Source organism: Setaria viridis, chromosome 8 (assembly GCF_005286985.2).
Source record: "Setaria viridis chromosome 8, Setaria_viridis_v4.0, whole genome shotgun sequence".
In the NCBI taxonomy this organism is placed as follows: domain Eukaryota; kingdom Viridiplantae; phylum Streptophyta; class Magnoliopsida; order Poales; family Poaceae; genus Setaria; species Setaria viridis.
Genome location: NC_048270.2, coordinates 39,708,367 through 39,728,726, shown reverse-complemented (window position 1 = coordinate 39,728,726; position 20,360 = coordinate 39,708,367). Strand labels below are relative to the sequence as shown.

Here is a 20,360-nt window from a genome sequence, read left to right as displayed (position 1 = left end):
TAGCTTATGATGGTACTCCTTCTCCCCAGTATTGTCTGTGTTCTTGGCGACCTTGTTCACACTATCTTGGCTTCTCTTATATTGTACAAATGCCTCCCAGTGGTCCCTACATTATGGATACACAATAAAATCTGGAGTTCGGTCCTTCTTAATGTAGGTGGCATCCAACATCTTCTTGAATATCTGGAATTGTGTGGCCATCTTCTTCAGTGTCCACACTTTCACATCATTTTCAATATATCCGTCAGGAAATGTGAAATATTTCTTAACTTCTTCCCATAGCCTATTCGTTTCTGTATCCTGGAGCGCGTATGGATTAGTCATTTTGCCCTTCCATTCCCTTATGCTGACGGGCACGTTCTCCCTTACGATTACCCCGATCTAACTCACGTACTGTATTGCCACTTCTTTGGGAGCAACCAGCCCGCCCTCTTCTGTGACTTCCATGATGATAACCTTTTTGTTCCAGTCTTCACCTTAGAAGGACCTTGGGGCTTTAGATGGTTTGTCGATCTAGAGGGCTAATAGTTCAAGATTTATTAATTAATTAGTACATAGTAATAATGAATAAGATCATATATTATATATAGAGGGTTAAAATATGATCTATACCTCATCGGAACCTTCTGCCACGGTAACCTTTTGCTAGGGCTCGGGCTCTTCATTGCCATCGCTGGAACCCTCCTCCACGGCAAGGTTTTGCTGGGGCTCAGGCTCTTCATTGCCATCGCCAGACAGGTTGAGAAACATATCTTCCTGGCTACCCTCTTCATTGGTGTACGCTATGGGAAGGTTGGAACTACTATCACCAGCAATAATCCGCTCCACTAGATACCTTCTGGCCTTGTCGTCTGCCATCTCAACTACTTTGTACATGAAATCATAGAAGAACCATGAAAAAAAATTCTAAGAATGTTCATGAATTTCAACTAATTTATAAGAATGTATACAAAATTTCTAAGCATATTTCTACCAAATTTCAACAAATTAATTCGTGTGGGGATGGAGTTGGGGGGGGGGGTGATGGCCGGGACTCGCACTTGTGCCCGAGGCGGCGACGAGGATGGCGACGACGGGGGAGGTGGCTGGCTGGTGATGGGATGGTAGTCGCGGTGACAGGGACGGTTACGACGGGGAGGAGGTGGTGTCGGCGTGCGATGAGGTGGCAAAGGGGCACGGAGGTCGCGGCGATGGGGATGGAGGCAGTGGTAGGGATGGAGGAAGATGATGGCGGCGGCGACGGAGAAGGAGGAGGCCGGCGAAGAGGATGGCGGCAGCGACGGGATGTGGCAACGGAGGAGGCCGGCGATGGGCGGGACGAGGATGATGACAATGAAAATTTCCTTAAGTGTTGGGCGCGGGGGGTAGAAGACGGCCGTAACTTTTATACAGAACCCCCATTTTTATCCCGATTTGTAACTGCAATCGGGACTAAAGGTCCTTTTATCCTTGTTGGAATTAGCAACCGGGATAAAAGGCCCCCCCTTATCCCGGTTTATGATCACCCGAGATAAAAGCCCCCCTCCCCCTTATCTCGGTTGCCCACCCTTTAATCACCAGAGATAAAAGGCCACCATTTATCCCGGTTAGAAAGTGGAACCGTGATAAATGGGTACTTTCAGGCAGGAATCGAAAAATACCCTTTTATCCCGGTACTACTTTCTAACCGGGATAAATGGGGGGCCTTCTCCTGTTTTTCATCTTCCGACTGTTTTTTGGAAATTTATTTTATTTATGTTTTCATTGGATTTCAGGAAGCAAAAAATAAAAAATTTACATATTTCAAACATGCAAAAATATATTAAATTAGCAAGTTTGTTTACAATAAGTTTGAACTAGTCATAAATACTATACTATTTATTTTTGCTTCTATTTGGAAATTTATTTTACTTATGTGTTCACTGAATTTCAAAAAGCAAAAAATAAGAAATTTACATATTTCAGACATGCAAAAATATATTAAATTAGCAAGTTTGTTTACAACAAGTTTGAACTAGTCATAAATTCTATACTATTTCTTTTTGCTTCTATAATTATTCATTTGATCGATGTATGTGGTTTACTAACTTCTTAGCTAGGAGGAATGTTTAGGGCACATCACATTATGTTTATCATCTTCTGCACATCACAAATGTGACTTTAGGAAGATAGCCCTCTGATCCTCTTCCAACGGAGGTACCTTTCTACATCTACCATCATCAAGGTTTGCAATGGATTTTTGTTAACTTCTTAGCTAGTACTTAAGTTCATTTGGTTGATGCCTTATCTCATAGAACTTTTGTGCTATGTTAAGGGCGTTTCTGGTCTATTCTCTAACAATAAGACAAATTTTGTAAGGATAAGACAAATTTTATAAAGATAAGATAACACAAATTTTGTAAGGATAAGACAACACAAATCATAAAGAGAATCACTTTTGATAATAATTCAAATACATAAGAAAAAGTAAGTACTTAAGTTCATACAACATTCCTTGTCTTAGAGAGAAGTTCAATTAGATAAGACAAAATGTTACATCCATGGATCCCACTGGCCTAGTCTGGCTCACTTATGAAGATATAGACCATAACTGATATCCCCAATCTTAAAGTCTAGAACGTCATCAATATAACTTAGAACATGAACTAGTGCACTCTCTAGCAATTTATACTGATATCCATTTGTACAACCATAAATCTCAAACAATGATGTGTCCATCGCTTCAGATGCCTTGTAGAAAGAGATCTTAGTCTGTCACATGAAATCTCTATCGTGTGCCGGTAATCCAACGCTGTGTCTATATCCCATCCTTTCCACGACTTGCTCCAGAATCGCTTCAAAGCTTATTGCCGCAAAGGTTCGATTATAGACATCCTAAAAGAAGAGAATAGCATTATCATGAAATTTAAAAGATGTAATGTAATTAAATATAAAAGGATGATTAGATCCATACAATGTCATGTAGATTCAGATTACATATCCTCTCAGCCGTCGTTATCATACTACTGATTCCCTGCTCAAGCCCCTTTATTTTAGAAATACGAGTAGTCTGGCACCCTGTAACCATGACGCTTTAGCTTTTGCAGGCATGCCGCCATAGTGGTCATTTCATATTATGTCGTATCTGTGGATGGTTGACCCGATGCGTCAATTGTAACCATCAGCTTGGGTTGTACTCTTGGTGCTCCTCGAATGGGTATTTGAAAAGAGATGTGCAGGCATCTAACTGGACCAACTACATCTTGTCGCACTCTAGGAGCGGTACCACCTAGCTCCGCGACAACTTTTCTAAGCCATCTAATACTGTTGAGAGTCTACATTGTATGTAAATAGAATTAGAAATTAATCATGTGTAGTACAAAACCAATTAGAAGAAAGAAATAACATTACTATGCTCAGAAGTGGTCCGTTGCTTGGATCGCCTTTTGGCAGGACGCTACCGGGAGTAGGGAAGTGAACTCCTGCAGGATGTGACACCTTGAGGATAGGTACATTTCTATATGACATTCCTGCAGGACGTGCAAGTTCAACAAATGTACGGATTTGTAAAACCATATTGAATTTGACAAGATATATAAACCATCTAGATAAACTCTTGTTGACACTGGTTTTTGACACATATCAAAGTCAGCGTCAAGAGGAGGAAAATGGCCAATGACTTAAAGGATAAGGAACGAAGGATTCGACCGACAGAGGTTAAGGGCAAGTGGCCGATAGCGATGATAGGGCTCGGCCGATGGCGGATGGAGAAGGTTGGCTAGTGTGCCGATACGGGCCTGTATGGGCCAAGGAAGATGGCGGATAAGGTTGGCCCGTAAAGGCCAGGGAGGATCTGACTCCGTTGCGGGTTGTTTTGTATGTAGATGTTTGTTACCTTAAAATTAGAGATAGAGTTGTAACTCGTGTGCGACCAGGATACGTATTCTAATAGGCTATAAATAGGCGCCCTAAGGGGCTTGTAAAAAACAACCAATCAACAATACACATCTACAATTTTCCTGCAATTTACTTTCAAGTCAGCGACTTCGCCAAGCCCTTTTCTTTTTCACGAGTTCATGCGAGTTGGCAGGACTGCATCAGCTTGATCTCTGGCCAATCCGTAAGTTCTATTTCTTGAGTAACATCTAGGCTTTGACTTCGGGCGCATCGCTGTCGTCTCGTCTAGATTTATTCACCAATTATCGATATCTGCTAGAGCTGTAGGGTTTTCTCTATTGTTTTAGCTTTTATCACCAGTTACCCAGCTTGAAACACGTGCTATCGGCCATCCACCCTGCTCTGTTATCTGTCATCACCATACGGCCGATCAGATCTGTTTCGAGTGTTGTCACGTAGCCTTGTATCGGTTATTCTCGTAATTTCCTTTACATTGCTACACGGTCATCGGCAGACTCCTGCCGGTCACCTTTCACCTAATATCGGCGGATCGCTCTGCTGATACGTCATCGGAGCGGATCGGAAACCCAGCCGATCAGCTCTTTGCATCTGACACGTGCTCTTTTCCTTGTCAATCAACAGGTCAGATTGACTGGCACGCCGCGCGAACCGCACCAGGGCGAAATCCTAATAGGAGCTAAGGAGATTCTCTCGAGTCATGTGTCCGATGCGAGGATCGGACGAGCCGTTCGGTTTTTGCGCCAACAACTCTCCATATTGAATTTGACAAGATAAACTCTCCATGATATCACTCACATTGCACCTTAAAATCCATCACAAGATAAACTCTCCATAATTTCTATGAAAAATTCTAGCAAATAAACTATATGTCCATCACCATTCTACACATCAAGCAAACTACACACACACACACACACACACACACACACACACACATATATATATATATATATATATATCCATCACCATTCTACACATCAAGCAAACTATCCATCTCTATCAAGCAAACAAATCCTCTTCAATCTCTCTCTCTTTCTAACAAGAAAACTCAATTTTCTCCCTCTATCTCACTATATATAAAGCATAAAACAAAGCATAACAACAATAAATGAGTAGAGGATGGAGTAGCTAACCTTCACAACACTTTGGATGACCAAAATCCCCACGGAAATGAGGAAATTTTTTTTGGCAGGACCTCCCCTAGGATTTCTTCGGCGCCAAGAGGTGAAGCATTGTGGAGCGGCTCGGGCTGGAAGAGGAAGAAAGGCCTCTGCCTTGGTTTTTAACGGTGGGATGAATTTTTATCCTGGTTTAAAAGTACAACCGAGACAAAAAGGACCCCCTTTTGTCCCGGTTTAAGTTTACTCCCAGTTCTATGCTCCAACCGGGATAAAAGATCCAACCTTTTGTCCCGGTAATACCAACCGGGAGTAAATCTTTTATCCTGGTTGGTAACTCCAACCGGGACAAAAGGTTGGATCTTTTGTCCCGGTTGGTGGCTCCAACCGGGACTAAAGGGTGGCGCCGTCGGTGCTCGAATTCTAGCCATTACAACCGGGATAAAAGGGTGGTCTTTAGTCCCGGTTGCAAATACCAACCGGGAGTAAAGGTGCGCCCCATTCCAGCCTACTGTGGCGCACCCCCTTTTCTCCCGGGCCTAAATTAAACCTAGACTAAAGGGAGGGATCGAAAGTCAGTTCTCTACTGGTGTAACACCTAGCTGTTGGTCTTTCTTAGTGCTTATTCTCCTCTCCTTTACTTTATCAAAAGGCTCAAATGACAGGGGCGCCAAAGAAAAACAATTCAAAGGATGAGCAAGCCTTAGCATTTAAGCTACTAGCATAACTTTTGTCACATATAGTTCCAAATGGGAGAGAACCCATGGTATCCTTGTTTTGTTATCAATATCAGCAGGAATCTTGGCCCCAAAAGAGATGACCTGATGCCTTCATCATTATGTTTTTCTTTTGGCACTTTCATTCTAGCATCCTATCACTTTATTTTCACTTGCCGAGTGTCTTTAGGGTTTCGCCGAGTGCACCAAGCACTCGACAAACCTCCTGATTCCCGTAGTGACCCCAGAAAGATATAACTGCATGCAGGAACATACATGGTCATACTGTAGTTATTGTGCGTACAGTTGTACTACAGCAAAGGCATATATCTTAGCTATTACTTCGCTTTAACTAAAGAATTGGATGCTAGAATGAAAGATGGAGGCATCAGGTCCTATGTTTTGGAGCCACTATTACTAGCTTCCTGCTGATATTGATAACGAAAGTAGGATTGCATGGGTTCCTAGAAAGGGAGGGAACCCATGCCATCCTACTCAATATCAGCAGGAATCTTGGCCCCAAAAGATAGGACCTAATGCCTTCATCATTATGTTTTTCTTTTGACGCTTTCATTCTAGCATCGATCCTATTCTTTAGCTAAAGCGAAGCAATATTTGAGATATATGCATTGCTAACAGTATCTATAATAATTTAAGTTCGATCATTGATGTACACAATAATTTTTTGATCGATGATATGCACAGACGAGTATCTAAATTTTAGCTCCAAGTAAGTTTATCTTAAGGGGTTCCCTGATTAAACCCAAATCTAGATATACTCCCCTAAAAATTAAATAAACTTCCAATGGTATAGTCCGACGGACTAGGGCCACCTGATTAAACCTATATTTAACGACCAACATCCTTATTATGTGGTGAACCACTTAGTGGAAACTATCTATAGAAGAAAAAAGTGTTGGAAATTAATCTTCACATGTTTTTCATCCATGCGTTAGTTGTGAACACGCATGAGAAGATTAATCAAGTTACATGCATGTGTGAAAGTGTTACATGCAGGAAGAGGGACATGGCGGTGGACAGGAGGAGGCGGACACTAGGGTTGCACTACTAGAGAACTGACATTCCATCCTGGTACTTTTATCCCATTGACTTTGGACTCAGAACTAAAATGCCTTTAGTCCTTGCTCAAAAATAAGGCACCGAAGGCCACCGACGGGGGGACCCGGTTGTAGGCCTGGTTGTAACAGCTAAAAAATATGGCATCGACGCCCCCTTGTCCCGGTTTGCAATCTAAACCTTTTGTCCCGGTTGAAAATTCCAACCGGGACAAAATTTTGTCGCCTCCCACTCTCTCTCTCTCTCTCCACTTATCTCCTCCCTTCCCTTTCTTATCTCCCATGCAAGGCCTTTCCACCTTATCTCTTCTTCCTCCTCCTCCTGTCCCTTTCATCCAGGCTCCGGCGCAGGCGTGGGCGGCTGGCCGGGCGGGTGCGGGCGCGCGGCCGGCGCGGGCACACGGAAGGCAGGCAGGCGGCACGGGCATGGGCGGCAAGCGGCTGGCACGGGCGCGAGCGGGCGGCGTGAGGCTAGCGCGGCCGTGGGAGGCAGGTAGGCGGCAGGCACGAGTGGCTTTTTTTTATTTTTTTGAAACTTTTTAGTCGCAGTTGGTAATACCAACTGGAATTAAAGGGGGGCCCTTTAGTCTCAAGTGAATGACCTAGGATGAAAGGACTCCTTTAGCCTCGAATAGTTAGTCTCGGTTGGATTTTTGGGATCTATGACTCTTACCAACCGGGACTAAAGCTCTGTTTTCTATAGTAGTGTTGAAAATTGCGCTCACGTTGGAGAAGCGGATGAAGAGGTTGTGGTTGGCCTCATTTTTCTGGTCGGTGTAGGAGGAAGTCAGGTTGTAAACATAGGGGTAGACTGTGTTGTTGCAGAATGAGTCTAGGCCTTTCATTTTTAGTAGTTCAGCCACCACTACCGGAAACCACAAATTTGCTGAGTGTTTTTATGTTTGCCGAGTGTTTTCCCTCGGGCACTCGGCAAACAAGATCTTTATTGAGTGCTGAGCAAAAAACACTTGGCAAAAAAGAAACACTCGGCAAAGAAGGGATTTGCCGACTTACGCACGTGCCCCATCCCCGGCCAAAAACTCAGCCCCCACCCACCCACCCACACCCACACCTGGCCCCTTCCCCTCCCTCCCGCACCCGGACCCTCCCCGCGAGCCACGGCCGAGCCGCCCCCTCGCCTCCCTCTCCTCCCTTTCCAGCCCTCCCTCTCCTGGCTAGATCCGGCCACCGCCACGCCCTCTCCTCCCTCTCTACGCGCCGCGCCCCTCCCCTCCCTCTCCGACGGGCGGCACCCCTCCCTCTCCTGGCTGGATCCGGACACCGTCGTGCCCTCTCCTCCCTCTCTGCGTGCCATGCCCCTCCCCTCCCTCAACTCCCTCTACGCGGCGCCCCTCCCCTCAGGCCCTCCCCCTACCGGATTCGGCCGGTGGCGGCCGTCCGCGGCCGGATCTGGGGCGTGGATGGATGGCTATGGTGGTGGTGGCATGGATGGATGGTGGTGGCCGGATCCGTTCGCAGAGTGGATGGTGGCCGTGGAGGCAGGCGTGGATGGTGGCGGTGGCGGCGGGCGTCGATGGTGGTGGCAGCGGTGCTAGTGGTGCGGGCGTGGAATGTGGTGGCGGCGGCCGGCGTGGATGATGGCGGTGGCGGTGCTGGTGGTGCGGGCGTGGATGGTGGTGCTCTGCGGGCATGGATCGTGGCGGTGGCGTCGTGCCTCTTTTCTTTATTTTTTCGAAAAAAAGTTTGCCGAGTGTTTTTTTGCACTCGGCAACTTTTTGCTGAGTGCCTGACAAAAAACACTAGGCAACTAGCGTTTGCCGGTAGAAAGTTTCCCGAGTGTCGTTTTTCGAGTGTAACCCTTTGCTGAGTGTTCTTGGGGGGCACTCGGCAAAGCTGCTATATCCTGTAGTGCATGCTACGATACTCCCTCTAATGGACTGCATTGGCACAACATATATAGAGGCACACATTGTGATCGCGAGGTGCTACCACAGAATGACATATCTAACCACATCAAATTTATAGAGACAGTTAAAGCATCGACTGAGATCAAGCATGTGTGTGCCATATCTACGTTTCTTTCCATTCTTTTAAGCCAGCACGCCACCCCCGGGCCTCAGCACATCTCTTTAGGAATTACTGGCATCAACCCGTGCATTCACGTCACATATTATGACCCGGTACTAGTGTTAGGATTAGTACCAGGATGAAGCATGTCAGACGAAACATCGGCACACACGGGAAGCCAATGCTCTATGGTTCAAACGCACGACGTGCTGCCTCCCACGGTGCGACGGCCGGCCTGGTCATGCCGGTGTGCGTACACAGCACCCAGAGCACGGTGATGAACTCACCGCCGCGCGCCAGCGCCTCCTTGTGGGCCTTCACGTGGAGGTCGCCGGCCGATGGCGCCACATACACCATGACCTCCGTCCAAAGGTCGTTCAGCAGCTCCCACACGCGCTCACGCGCCTCATTGTTCTCCTCGGCCTTCTCGATCAGTGCTGTCCCTAACTTGGCCCCGTTGTGCACCATTGTCATGGTCTTTCGCTGCGATTTGCCGATCTCCATCAGCCTCTTGTACCTGGTTCCCTGCAGCGACAGGTGGTACCGCCAGCACCCTCCAAGCTCCTTATTCATGTCCTCCTTCATATTCTTGTAAGTGTGCTCTGTCCCATTCTTGTCGTCCGGAAGAAGCCCCGGGTAAAAGCCCACCAAGTAAGTGCAGTACTTGGATAGTGTTATCGCCACCTTGCTATGAGATCCCATTTCCTTTTCGTCCTGTGGGTACCTCACCTCCATTAGGGCGGTGGCAATGTGACAGGTGAGGATGAACTCAGCAATGCTCTTGCTCTCACACACTGGCAAGAGCAGGGGACGGTATGCCCTGTGCTTCTCCAGTTGAAGTGTGGAGGACCAGGCCAAATTGAGAGGGTCGGCATGGCCATCGACGCCATAGACATCCAAGTGAGCCACCAGATAATCCACGATTGACTTCGTTACTTCCTTGGGCACTGCCTTGGTTGGCACCATGAAGGGCGAAGGCGACGACAGTTGGAAGAACCCTAGCACGGAGAGCTGCTTGAAGCAGAGGTTAGGGTGGCTTAGCATGCTTCGCACCCACAGGATGCCGCGGATGAGCCGACATAGGATGCGGCTCTGCCGCCAGTGGAGCTTGGCAGTGTACTCACAGAGGAGCGACACAATGAGCCAATTGGAGAGGATAAAGACGAGGACCTCCACGACTTCCTCGTAGACGAAGGCCAGGATAAGCAGAGTGGTGGTGCCGAGGTCGATGCTGGCGAATAGCACCGCGGGTGAATGGGTGATGTTTCTCAGGAGGCATCTGGTCAGCGTCATCGCGCCAGTGTCTATGATGTAGTTGTCACTTTTGATGCTATGGTAGGCGTAGACCACGCTCCCATTGCCGCAAATGATTAATGTTAGGAGGCAGAAGGCACAAACTACAATGGGAAACAAGATGTAGTTGGCTAGGAAGAAGAAAGGGTCGGACAGCACGACGGGTAGGACGGAATGGTAGTACTCGCAAACGAACTGGGTCTCATCGTTGAAGACTTGGAACAGTGCGACCTCGGCACCTTGCTCCGCCTCCTCCTTCAACATGCCCTTGAAGATGAGGTTCCGGCAGTTCCGGGTCTCCTCTCTTGTTGTGGGAATGTCCTCGAACCTCCGGCGCAGCAGCTTGTAGAGAGCAAAGGAGAGGCAGAGCCTTCTGAGGTGTTCTCTCCGGAGGAGGCTGTCCGGCTCGGCTGCTGCCTGCGTCCAAATGTCACCAATGGTGACAACGGTTGCCTTCTTCAGCTCGACCTGGTAGCCATGCCGACCAGCCGTCCTTTCCAGGTTGTCTTCTCTCATCACGGTGTACTTGCAGTTCTTCAAGAGCTCCAACGATTCCACGTGCTCCTCTTGCTCTTGTTGTTGGATGATCTGGGCCATGTATGAGTTGAGCAGCTGGGTGTTCCTTCCGTAGGCGAAGGAACGCTCCAGCACCATCTTGACCACGACCCTTTGCAGGAACTTGGCAGCAGTGAGGACCCATAAGGTGCCGTAGATCGCCTTCTTGCCAGGGCTTTTGAGATTGTAGAAGACGAGGTAGCCGAGCCAAACAATGCGGGCGAACCGATCGATGGCGCCTGAGTACCATTGCATGCCCACGTTGACCAGGACGGCCTCCACCTTCTTGCGGAGGAGCTCCACAAGAAGCATCCACATGAGGATCGTCCTAGCTCGAAGTGACAGCTCGTCGCCGAGCGGGCCATAACTGGAGCTACTAGTACTAGCAGCCATGGTTGCACCTTGGTTCTTGGCCTCGGAGAAGAGGTAGGACATGACCGGCAGGAAGAGGGACAGGGAGGTGGAGAGGAAGAGGCGGACGCTAGGGTTGAGAATTGCGCTCACGTCCGAGAAGCGGCTGAAGAGGTTGAGGTTGAAGAAGAACACGGCCAGCATAAACATGACCAAGGTGGTGGTCACCATGGTGGCCTCATTGTTCTGGTCGGTGTAAGAGGAAGTCAGGTTGTAAACATAGGGGTAGACTGTGTTGTTGCAGAAGTGGTCTAGGCCTTTCATTTTAAGTAGGTCAGCCACGCTATGGTACCCCTCGAATGGACTGCATTGGCACAACATATATAGAGGCACACATTGTGATCGCGAGGTGCTACCACGGAATGACATATCTAACCATATCAATTATATAGAGACAGTTAAAGCATCTCGCACAACAGATTGGAGGAATCGGGGAAAAGGGAGTGGTGCCACCTCATCGTCCTCACCTAAAACCCTCGCCTCCCTCCACCGGTTCGTCCCAAGGTGCCACCACTAATTCTCCACCTCTTCCTCCACTAGTAGAGAACAGACTTTCCATGCGCCCCCTTTTGTCCTGATTTAAAGTAGGCCCATGATTAAAGGAGTTTTAATCCTAGGTCAAATACCAACCGGGACTAAAGTGAGGCCTTTAGTCCTGAGTCAAAAATCATCCACCCGTGGGAGACCCTTTAGTCCTGGTTGAAAAAATCAGCCACCCGTGGGGACCCTTTAGTCTCGGGTGCTAAGACCAACTGGGACTAAATACCCCCCTTTAATCCTTGTTGGTGTTACCACCCGGGACTAAAGCCCTTGTTACCAACCAAGATAAAAGGGGGTCTTTAATCCCGGTTGGTGTTTCTAACCAGGATAAAAGAATCCCCATGGGTGGCTGAAAAAGGACTTAAGCCCTCGATCCTTTTTATTCCGGTTGGTGTTACCAACCGGGATAAAAGGGGTCTTTAATCCCGGTTGGTGTTTCCAACCGGGATAAAACGGTCCCCCCACGGGTGGCTAAAAAAGGAGTAAAACCCTCAACCCCTTTTATCCCAGTTGGTAACACCAACCGGGATAAAAGGTGGTCTTTAATCCCGGTTGGTGTTTCCAACCAGGATAAAAAGCTTCCCCACGAGTTAATATAAAAGGATTGCATCCCCTATATAGTCAGATGTGCTGTGTAGGTGCGATGGCAAGGAAGCTACGCGTGAGGCTTGAGGTCATGGGTTCGAATCCCACGGACCGTGCACATGCATATTTCATGTGAAAAATCACGTGCCTTGTGACTTGTGATGATTTCTTTGTTTTTTGCAAAACCATTTAGTCCCGGTTTGTACCCCTTTTGTCTCGATTATTTTATTCCAGATGATTTTTCAGGAGATTTGCTCTCTACCGACTGGGACTAAAAGTGAGTTCTCCACCAGTGCTCCCGCTTCTTCTCGGCACACAATTTCCTCATGCATCCCAGCAGCTGGTGGGGATTTGGCCAAATCTGATCCGTGCAGCCCTGACTTCACGCAAGCTCCCGAGGCGATGGTAGACGCGTGGTGGCCCCTGCTGTTGGGATACGAGGTAGGCTACACTAGCGCAAATCAAAATTTCTACCGCGTAAAACCAGGAAGAACTGCCATATAAGGATCACGGGATTACCACTCGACGCACTACTGGTGCGGAAGATGTAGATATGCGTCGATGCAGTGAAGACGATCACGTAGTCGATCAACGTAGTCGTACGCAGTCGATCACGTCAACGTCCAGCAGCTCCTCAGCAGCTCGTCCACGTGCAGCAAGATCGCCCCCGGTGCCGCGGCTCGTCGTCGGCTCGTCGTGGCTCGTCGGCGGCTCGTCGGCGGCTCGTCCAAGTGCTGCAGGCGCAACACCTCCAAGGTATCCACACGTGCAGGGAGGAAGCGTCGCAAGCCGGACTGCTAGATCCGCGAGTTGCAACAGGCGAGGGCGTGGGAGGCGCGGCAGGTGTGTTTCGCCAAAAGAAGTGTGTAAACCCTAGGGCGCCCCCACCCCTCTATTTATAGAGGTTCCTGACGGGCCTCTGGGTCCGAGGCCATTAGTACTTCTAAACCTAATCCAACTCGGATCAGATCCGAATTGGGCTTCCAGCCCCTTAAGTGTGTGACCCTATGGGTTCGGATACGTATAGACATGGCCCGAGTACTCCTACTCGGCCCAATAGTCGGTAGCGGCCTCTAGCAAGACGTGCCAACTCCTATACGCACACGAAGATCATATCAGACGAACCATCACAACATAATATACATGCTATTCCCTTTGCCTCACGATATTTGGTCTAGCTTCAAGCCGACCACTCTTTCTCGATCCTGTGATTCGAAATCCCTTTGTAGGTTAACTCTTAATCGTACGTAGCATGGCCATGCATTTTCGGATCCGATCACTCGAGGGGCCCAGAGATATCACTCTCAATCAGAGAGGGGCAAATCCCATCTTGATTGACCATGTCTCATAGCATGCTTCTTGACAAACCCGAAAGCTACCTTTATAACTACCCTGTTACGGCGTAGCGTTTGATAGCCCCTAAGTAGGTCGATCCACATCTATAATACATGCGACAATCTTAGGTCTAAGGACAAAGCGTATATGTTGTTTAAAGAGAGAACTACTTCTCGTGTTGGGTCAGTCCTAGCACATGTCTCCACATGTGTCCACATTATTAGTTCAACATCTCCATGTCCATGACTTGTGAAACATAGTCATCAACTAATACATGTGCTAGTCTAATATTCATGTGTGTCCTCACATGAACTCCGACTAGGGACAACTTTAGAATAACCATACAAGTAAAGAGTTTCACATACAATTCACATAATTGCAAATCAATTCAAGTAGCCTTTAATGGATATTCAATGAACACAATAATAAATCATGGATACAAATGGAATATCATCATCTCTATGATTGCCTCTAGGGCATACCTCCAACAGTCTCCCACTTGCACTAGAGTCAATCTAGAAGGTACCTAATACCCATAGCTCTAACATGCGCATCATGCTTAGCCTGCGGGAGTGGTTTTGTCAACGGATCAGAAATGTTCAGATCCGTGTGTATTTTGCATATCTTGATCTCACCCCGGTTAACGAAGTCTCGAATGAGATGAAATCGCCGCATTACGTGTTTGTTCTTCTGGTGGTTCCTTGGCTCCTTTGCTTGCGCAATTGCCCCATTGTTATCACTATAGAGATTCAATGGGCTGGACGCATTCGGGAACACACCAAGCTCAATGAGGAAATTCCTTATCCAAACACCTTCCTTCGCGGCTTCCGAAGCCGCGATGTACTCGGCTTCTGTCGTAGAATCGGCCACCGTCTCCTGCTTGGAACTCTTCCAACTAACAGCAGCACCATTTAGCGTGAACACAAATCCTGATTGTGACTTTGAATCATCTCTGTCGGTTTGGAAACTAGCATCGGTGTAACCTGTTACAACGAGCTCCTCCTCACCTCCATAGACGAGGAACATATCTTTAGTCCTTCTCAAGTACTTAAGAATGTTTTTCACCACTGTCCAGTGACTCTCACCTGGATCAGATTGGTGTCTGCTTGCCATACTCAACGCATATGAAATATCTGGGCGAGTACTTATCATTGCATACATGATAGATCCAATAGCCGAGGCATATGGCACTCTACTCATGCGATCCCGCTCATCAGCAGTCGAAGGACACTGAGTCTTGCTGAGATGTATGCCATGTGACATAGGCAAGAACCCTTTCTTTGCCTCTTCCATGCTGAACCGCTTCAACACTTTGTCAATGTAAGTATCTTGGCTTAAACCTATAAGCCTTCTCGATCTATCTCTATAGATCTTAATGCCCAGAATATATGCCGCTTCCCCTAAGTCCTTCATCGAAAAACTATTTTTCAGTGAAGTCTTTACGGACTCAAGCATAGGAATGTTATTTCCAATCAGTAATATGTCATCCACATATAAGATTAGAAATACTACAGAGCTCCCACTAACCTTCTTGTAAACACAAGACTCTTCTTCGTTCTTGGTGAAGTCAAACCCTTTGACCACTTCATCAAAACGAATGTTCCAACTCCTAGATGCTTGCTTCAATCCATAAATGGATCTCTGAAGCTTGCATACCTTTCCAGCATTTTTCGGATCGACAAAACCCTCGGGCTGTATCATATACACGTCCTCAGCTAGGTTTCCATTCAGGAAAGCTGTCTTGACATCCATCTGCCATATCTCATAATCGAAATATGCAGCTATAGCTAGAATAATCCGAATGGACTTAAGCATCACTACGGGCGAGAAGGTCTCGTCGTAGTCAACTCCTTGAACTTGTCGAAAACCTTTTGCGACAAGTCGTGCTTTATAGATGTGAACATTTCCATCCATGTCCTTTTTCTTCTTATAGATCCACTTGCACTCTATGGCTTTAACACCATCAGGCGGGTCAACCAAGTTCCAAACTTGATTGTCTCCCATGGACTCTATTTCGGATTGCATGGCACTCTGCCATTTTTCGGAGTCTGGGTCCATCATTGCTTCTGCATATGTCGCAGGCTCATCATTGTCCAACGATAATATTTCCCGTATTTCGCGGAGCCTTGCTGACCTTCGTGGTTGTGGCGGTGCTTCTCTTGCCATGGGTATCTCAACTTGTTCTGCTACGTTAGCATCACTCATTGATTCTTGCCCGATCGGCTCATCTTGAACTTCTTCAAGATGCACTGTCTTTCCACTCTTTTCTCCTTTGAGAAACTCTTTCTCTAGGAAAACCCCGTTCCGAGCGACAAACACTTTGCCTTCTGATCGGTTGTAGAAATAATATCCCAAAGTTTCCTTTGGATATCCCACGAAAATGCACTTATCCGACTTGGGTGTGATCTTGTCCGACTGAAGTCGCTTGACAAACACTTCACATCCCCAAATCTTTAGAAAAGACAAATTAGGAACCTTTCCAGTCCATATCTCATATGGTGTCTTAACTATGGATTTAGATGGTACCCTATTAAGTGTGAAAGCTGCTGTTTCTAGAGCGTATCCCCAAAATGACAACGGTAGGTCCGACTGGCTCATCATTGATCGAACCATGTCTAACAAAGTTCAATTACGTCGCTCGGACACACCGTTTCTCTGAGGTGTTCCAGGCGGCGTAAGTTGTGGAACAATTCCGCAACTCTTTAGATGATTGCTAAACTCGTGGCTCAAATACTCGCCTCCACGATCAGATCGTAAGGCCTTAATTTTCTTGCCACGCTGATTTTCAACTTCATTCTGAAATTCCTTGAACTTTTCAAAGGTTTCAGACTTGTGCCTCATCAAGTAGACATAGCCATATCTACTAAAATCATCAGTGAAAGTTATGAAGTATTGGAATCCTCCTCTAGCCGTCGTGCTCATTGATCCGCATACATCACTATGTACGAGTTCCAACAAGTCTACTGCACTCTCAGGAAATCCTGTGAAAGGCGTCTTGGTCATCTTGCCTAGCAAGCAAGCCTCACATGTCTCGTATGATTCAAAATCAAACGAAGTTAGAAGTCCATCAGAATGGAGCTTCTTCATGCGCTTTTCACTTATATGACCCAAACGACAATGCCACAAGTAGGTAGGACTCAAATCATTAGGCCGAGGCCTTTTAGCACTTACGTTACAGACAGGTGAACCATCAAGATTTAAAACAAATAATCCATTCACAATGGGTGCAAAAGTCATAAACATATCATTCTTAGAGATCACACAACCATTGTTTTCACTCGCAAATGAATAACCATCCTTCATCAAACATGAAGGAGACAAAATGTTTCGACTTAAACTAGGAACGAAATAACAATTATTCAACTCCATAATAAATCCTGACGGGAGGTGGAGTTGCATCGTCCCGACGGTCAACGCAGCAACTCTTGCATTATTGCCCACGCGGAAATCAACTTCTCCTCTTTCCACGCTTCTACTTCTTATCATTCCCTGCATCGAATTGCAAATATGAACAACCGATCCGGTATCAAATACCCAAGAATTAATAATTGTATCAGCGAGAAAAATGTTGTCTATAACATTAACAACAAGCGTACCTGAGGTAGAAGTACTCTTACTTCCGCCATTCTTCAAGAAAGCTAGGTACTGCTTGCAGTTTCTCTTCCAGTGACCAAGTTCATGACAGTAAAAGCACTCCTTGTCTGGAGCAGGTCCAGGTCCAGCTTTAACCTTGGGCGCTGGGTTTGGCTTGGACGTTCCAGCCTTGCCCTTCTTCTTAAAGCTAGGCTTATTCTGTATAGCCATCACATGGCTGGTACTAGCGCTTTTCTTGATGTCAGCCTCTGCTGTTTTAAGCATGCCACACAGCTCATTCAAACCCTTCTCCGTCCCATGCATATGGTAGTTCGAGATGAAGTTCCCAAAGCTAGGCGGAAGAGATGAAAGAATGAAATCAGTGGCCAACTCTTGGCCCAGTGGGAAGCCTAGCTTCTCCAACCGTTGAGTGTAACCAACCATCTTGATTACGTGTGGTCCTACTGCTGCGCCTTCTGCTAGCTTGCTCTCAACAAAGGCCTTAGACACATTGAACCTTTCAGTCCTGGCCTGTGTTTGGAACATGTCTCTAAGCGCCACGATCATATCGTGCGCCTCATGGTTTGTTTCGAACTGCATCTGCAGCTCGGGTTCCATGCAAGCAAGCATAAGGCAGCTTACTTCGAGGTTAGCATCGCATGCTTTCTTGTAAGCATTCTTAGCAGCAGCGGGTGCATCATCAGCAGGTTCTTATGGTAGTGGGTTGTCTAGAACATCTTCCTTTTTCTCAGCCCTGAGAACAATTCTCAAGTTACGGATCCAATCCGAGTAATTTGTTCCATTCAACTTGTCCTTCTCAAGGACCGAACGCAAAGCAAACGGTGCTGCTAGGTGCCATTTAATCTACAACAAAATAATGCAAAATACACTAAGACAAACGTATCCATGATAGGGCAAATCACATTAAACTATTTTAACAGAATCTACTCCCACTAAAATCAATATCCCTCTGTTGAAACTTAGTGATTCAGGATCCACAACTAACAAGTCCACTAGTGAGCTTTAGCATCACTGCTAGCAAACAAGGTAGATCGGTAAGCAACTTTTGCTAATCATATCACATATGACTCCTGTTGTTGGGTGACATCTCTATGTCTCGGCGCCCAACCTTTATGCCCCAAGGTCCTTAACCGTTAAGATAACCTTGTTAAGCAAACCAACCCTTATGCGCGTAAGTGTCCGACACAAACCCGTCTAGTCAAGGAAAACTAGTGGCACCCTAATTTCATAGACCCACCACTAATTGTACAAGACATGGGACGGTGCAAGTTTTAGTTGGAAGGGCATACTAACTTAAACTTTGTGCGGGATCGTTCTACTTCTAACATCACAGCATGCAGAAAGTAAAACATAAACAGAATAGCATTCACACAGTTGTGACACAGTATGGCCCGTTTTCATATGGTGATCTCCATCTCCATAGAACCTGTTCACCATGGGGATCTCCATCTCCATGTTCCATGTGCGCCATCCTCCTGGTGATGAGTCCTCCAAGAACTAGAACATGCTATTACGCCTAATAGCTAGTAAAGAAGCTAGTAATGAAGATTACATAGTTGCTTGGATCATCACAGATTGGTACGCAGACCATTAAATACAATAAAGTGACAACACATATGGCTCCTGCCGTGTTGCCGTACGCGCGACACGCAGGTCACGAATGAGTTACACACATGCATCACATACACAAAGGGGCCATACTGATCACAAGATACATACATCCTGCAAAACAGAGTTAGGCGTTCTAACGTTCCAAACTTCAGAGGCCCAAAACTCCATCTTAGAGGCCGAATTTGGGAAATCTAATTTCGCCGAAACCGACAAAGTCAATCGTAATCATGTGTAACTTTTTCTGTAGATCAATTTTCATATACAATTCGCCTCGATCCGAGATCGTACCGAAAAGTTACGGCTGTTTTACCGAAGCATACGCATACGGAAAAAATCCCGACCCCGGCAGTAAATCTCATCTACTACTATTGCACATCTAATGCGCCTGGCGTATGACCCTCGATTTCGATTCGACCAATCATATTGATCTTCGCTCACTGCAACTGGATTTACGTGTATCACTTAACTCCGATGACGGAAACCGACCGGTAGGAGTATGTCGTTACACTACCATTGCAGCAAGGGCACGAAAACAGGACATAGATCAAACGGAAAAACTCGCATATCTCCATATGCACACATCCCAAATCCAAAACTAAGCAGCTAAGGCTCTTGATACCACTGTTGGGATACGAGGTAGGCTACACTAGCGCAAATCAAAATTTCTACCGCGTAAAACCAGGAAGAACTGCCGTATAAGGATCACGGGATTACCACTCGACGCACTACTGGTGCGGAAGATGTAGATATGCGTCGATGCAGTGAAGACGATCACGTAGTCGATCAACGTAGTCGTACGCAGTCGATCACGTCAACGTCCAGCAGCTCCTCAGCAGCTCGTCCACGTGCAGCAAGATCGCCCCCGGTGCCGCGGCTCGTCGTCGGCTCGTCGTGGCTCGTCGGCGGCTCGTCGGCGGCTCGTCCAAGTGCTGCAGGCGCAACACCTCCAAGGTATCCACACGTGCAGGGAGGAAGCGTCGCAAGCCGGACTGCTAGATCCGCGAGTTGCAACAGGCGAGGGCGTGGGAGGCGCGGCAGGTGTGTTTCGCCAAAAGAAGTGTGTAAACCCTAGGGCGCCCCCACCCCTCTATTTATAGAGGTTCCTGACGGGCCTCTGGGTCCGAGGCCCATTAGTACTTCTAAACCTAATCCAACTCGGATCAGATCCGAATTGGGCTTCCAGCCCCTTAAGTATGTGACCCTATGGGTTCGGATACGTATAGACATGGCCCGAGTACTCCTACTCGGCCCAATAGTCGGTAGCGGCCTCTAGCAAGACGTGCCAACTCCTATACGCACACGAAGATCATATCAGACAAACCATCACAACATAATATACATGCTATTCCCTTTGCCTCACGATATTTGGTCTAGCTTCAAGCCGACCGCTTTTTCTCGATCCTGTGATTCGAAATCCCTTTGTAGGTTAACTCTTAACCGTACGTAGCATGGCCATGCATTTTCGGATCCGATCACTCGAGGGGCCCAGAGATATCACTCTCAATCAGAGAGGGGCAAATCCCATCTTGATTGACCATGTCTCATAGCATGCTTCTTGACAAACCCGAAAGCTACCTTTATAACTACCCTGTTACGGCGTAGCGTTTGATAGCCCCTAAGTA

General features: G+C 47.0%; 1 protein-coding gene and 1 long non-coding RNA gene across 2 annotated transcripts; both read right to left on the bottom strand.

The window, feature by feature from the left end:
• Nucleotides 1-2,533: 2,533 nt before the first annotated feature.
• On the bottom strand, nt 2,534-5,235 carry LOC117834013 (uncharacterized). The gene is made up of 3 exons (XR_011899001.1): nt 5,010-5,235; nt 3,370-3,488; nt 2,534-3,293 (listed from the first exon to the last, which is right to left on the bottom strand). It is a non-coding gene; the product is annotated as an uncharacterized lncRNA (long non-coding RNA).
• Nucleotides 5,236-8,791: 3,556 nt separating this feature from the next.
• Nucleotides 8,792-11,440, bottom strand: LOC117834660 (uncharacterized). Its single transcript, XM_034714191.2, has one exon. It carries the CDS (start codon nt 11,392-11,394, stop codon nt 9,001-9,003), a length of 2,394 nt encoding a protein of 797 aa, XP_034570082.2. The 5' UTR covers nt 11,395-11,440; the 3' UTR covers nt 8,792-9,000.
• Between the last annotated feature and the right edge of the window lie 8,920 nt (nt 11,441-20,360).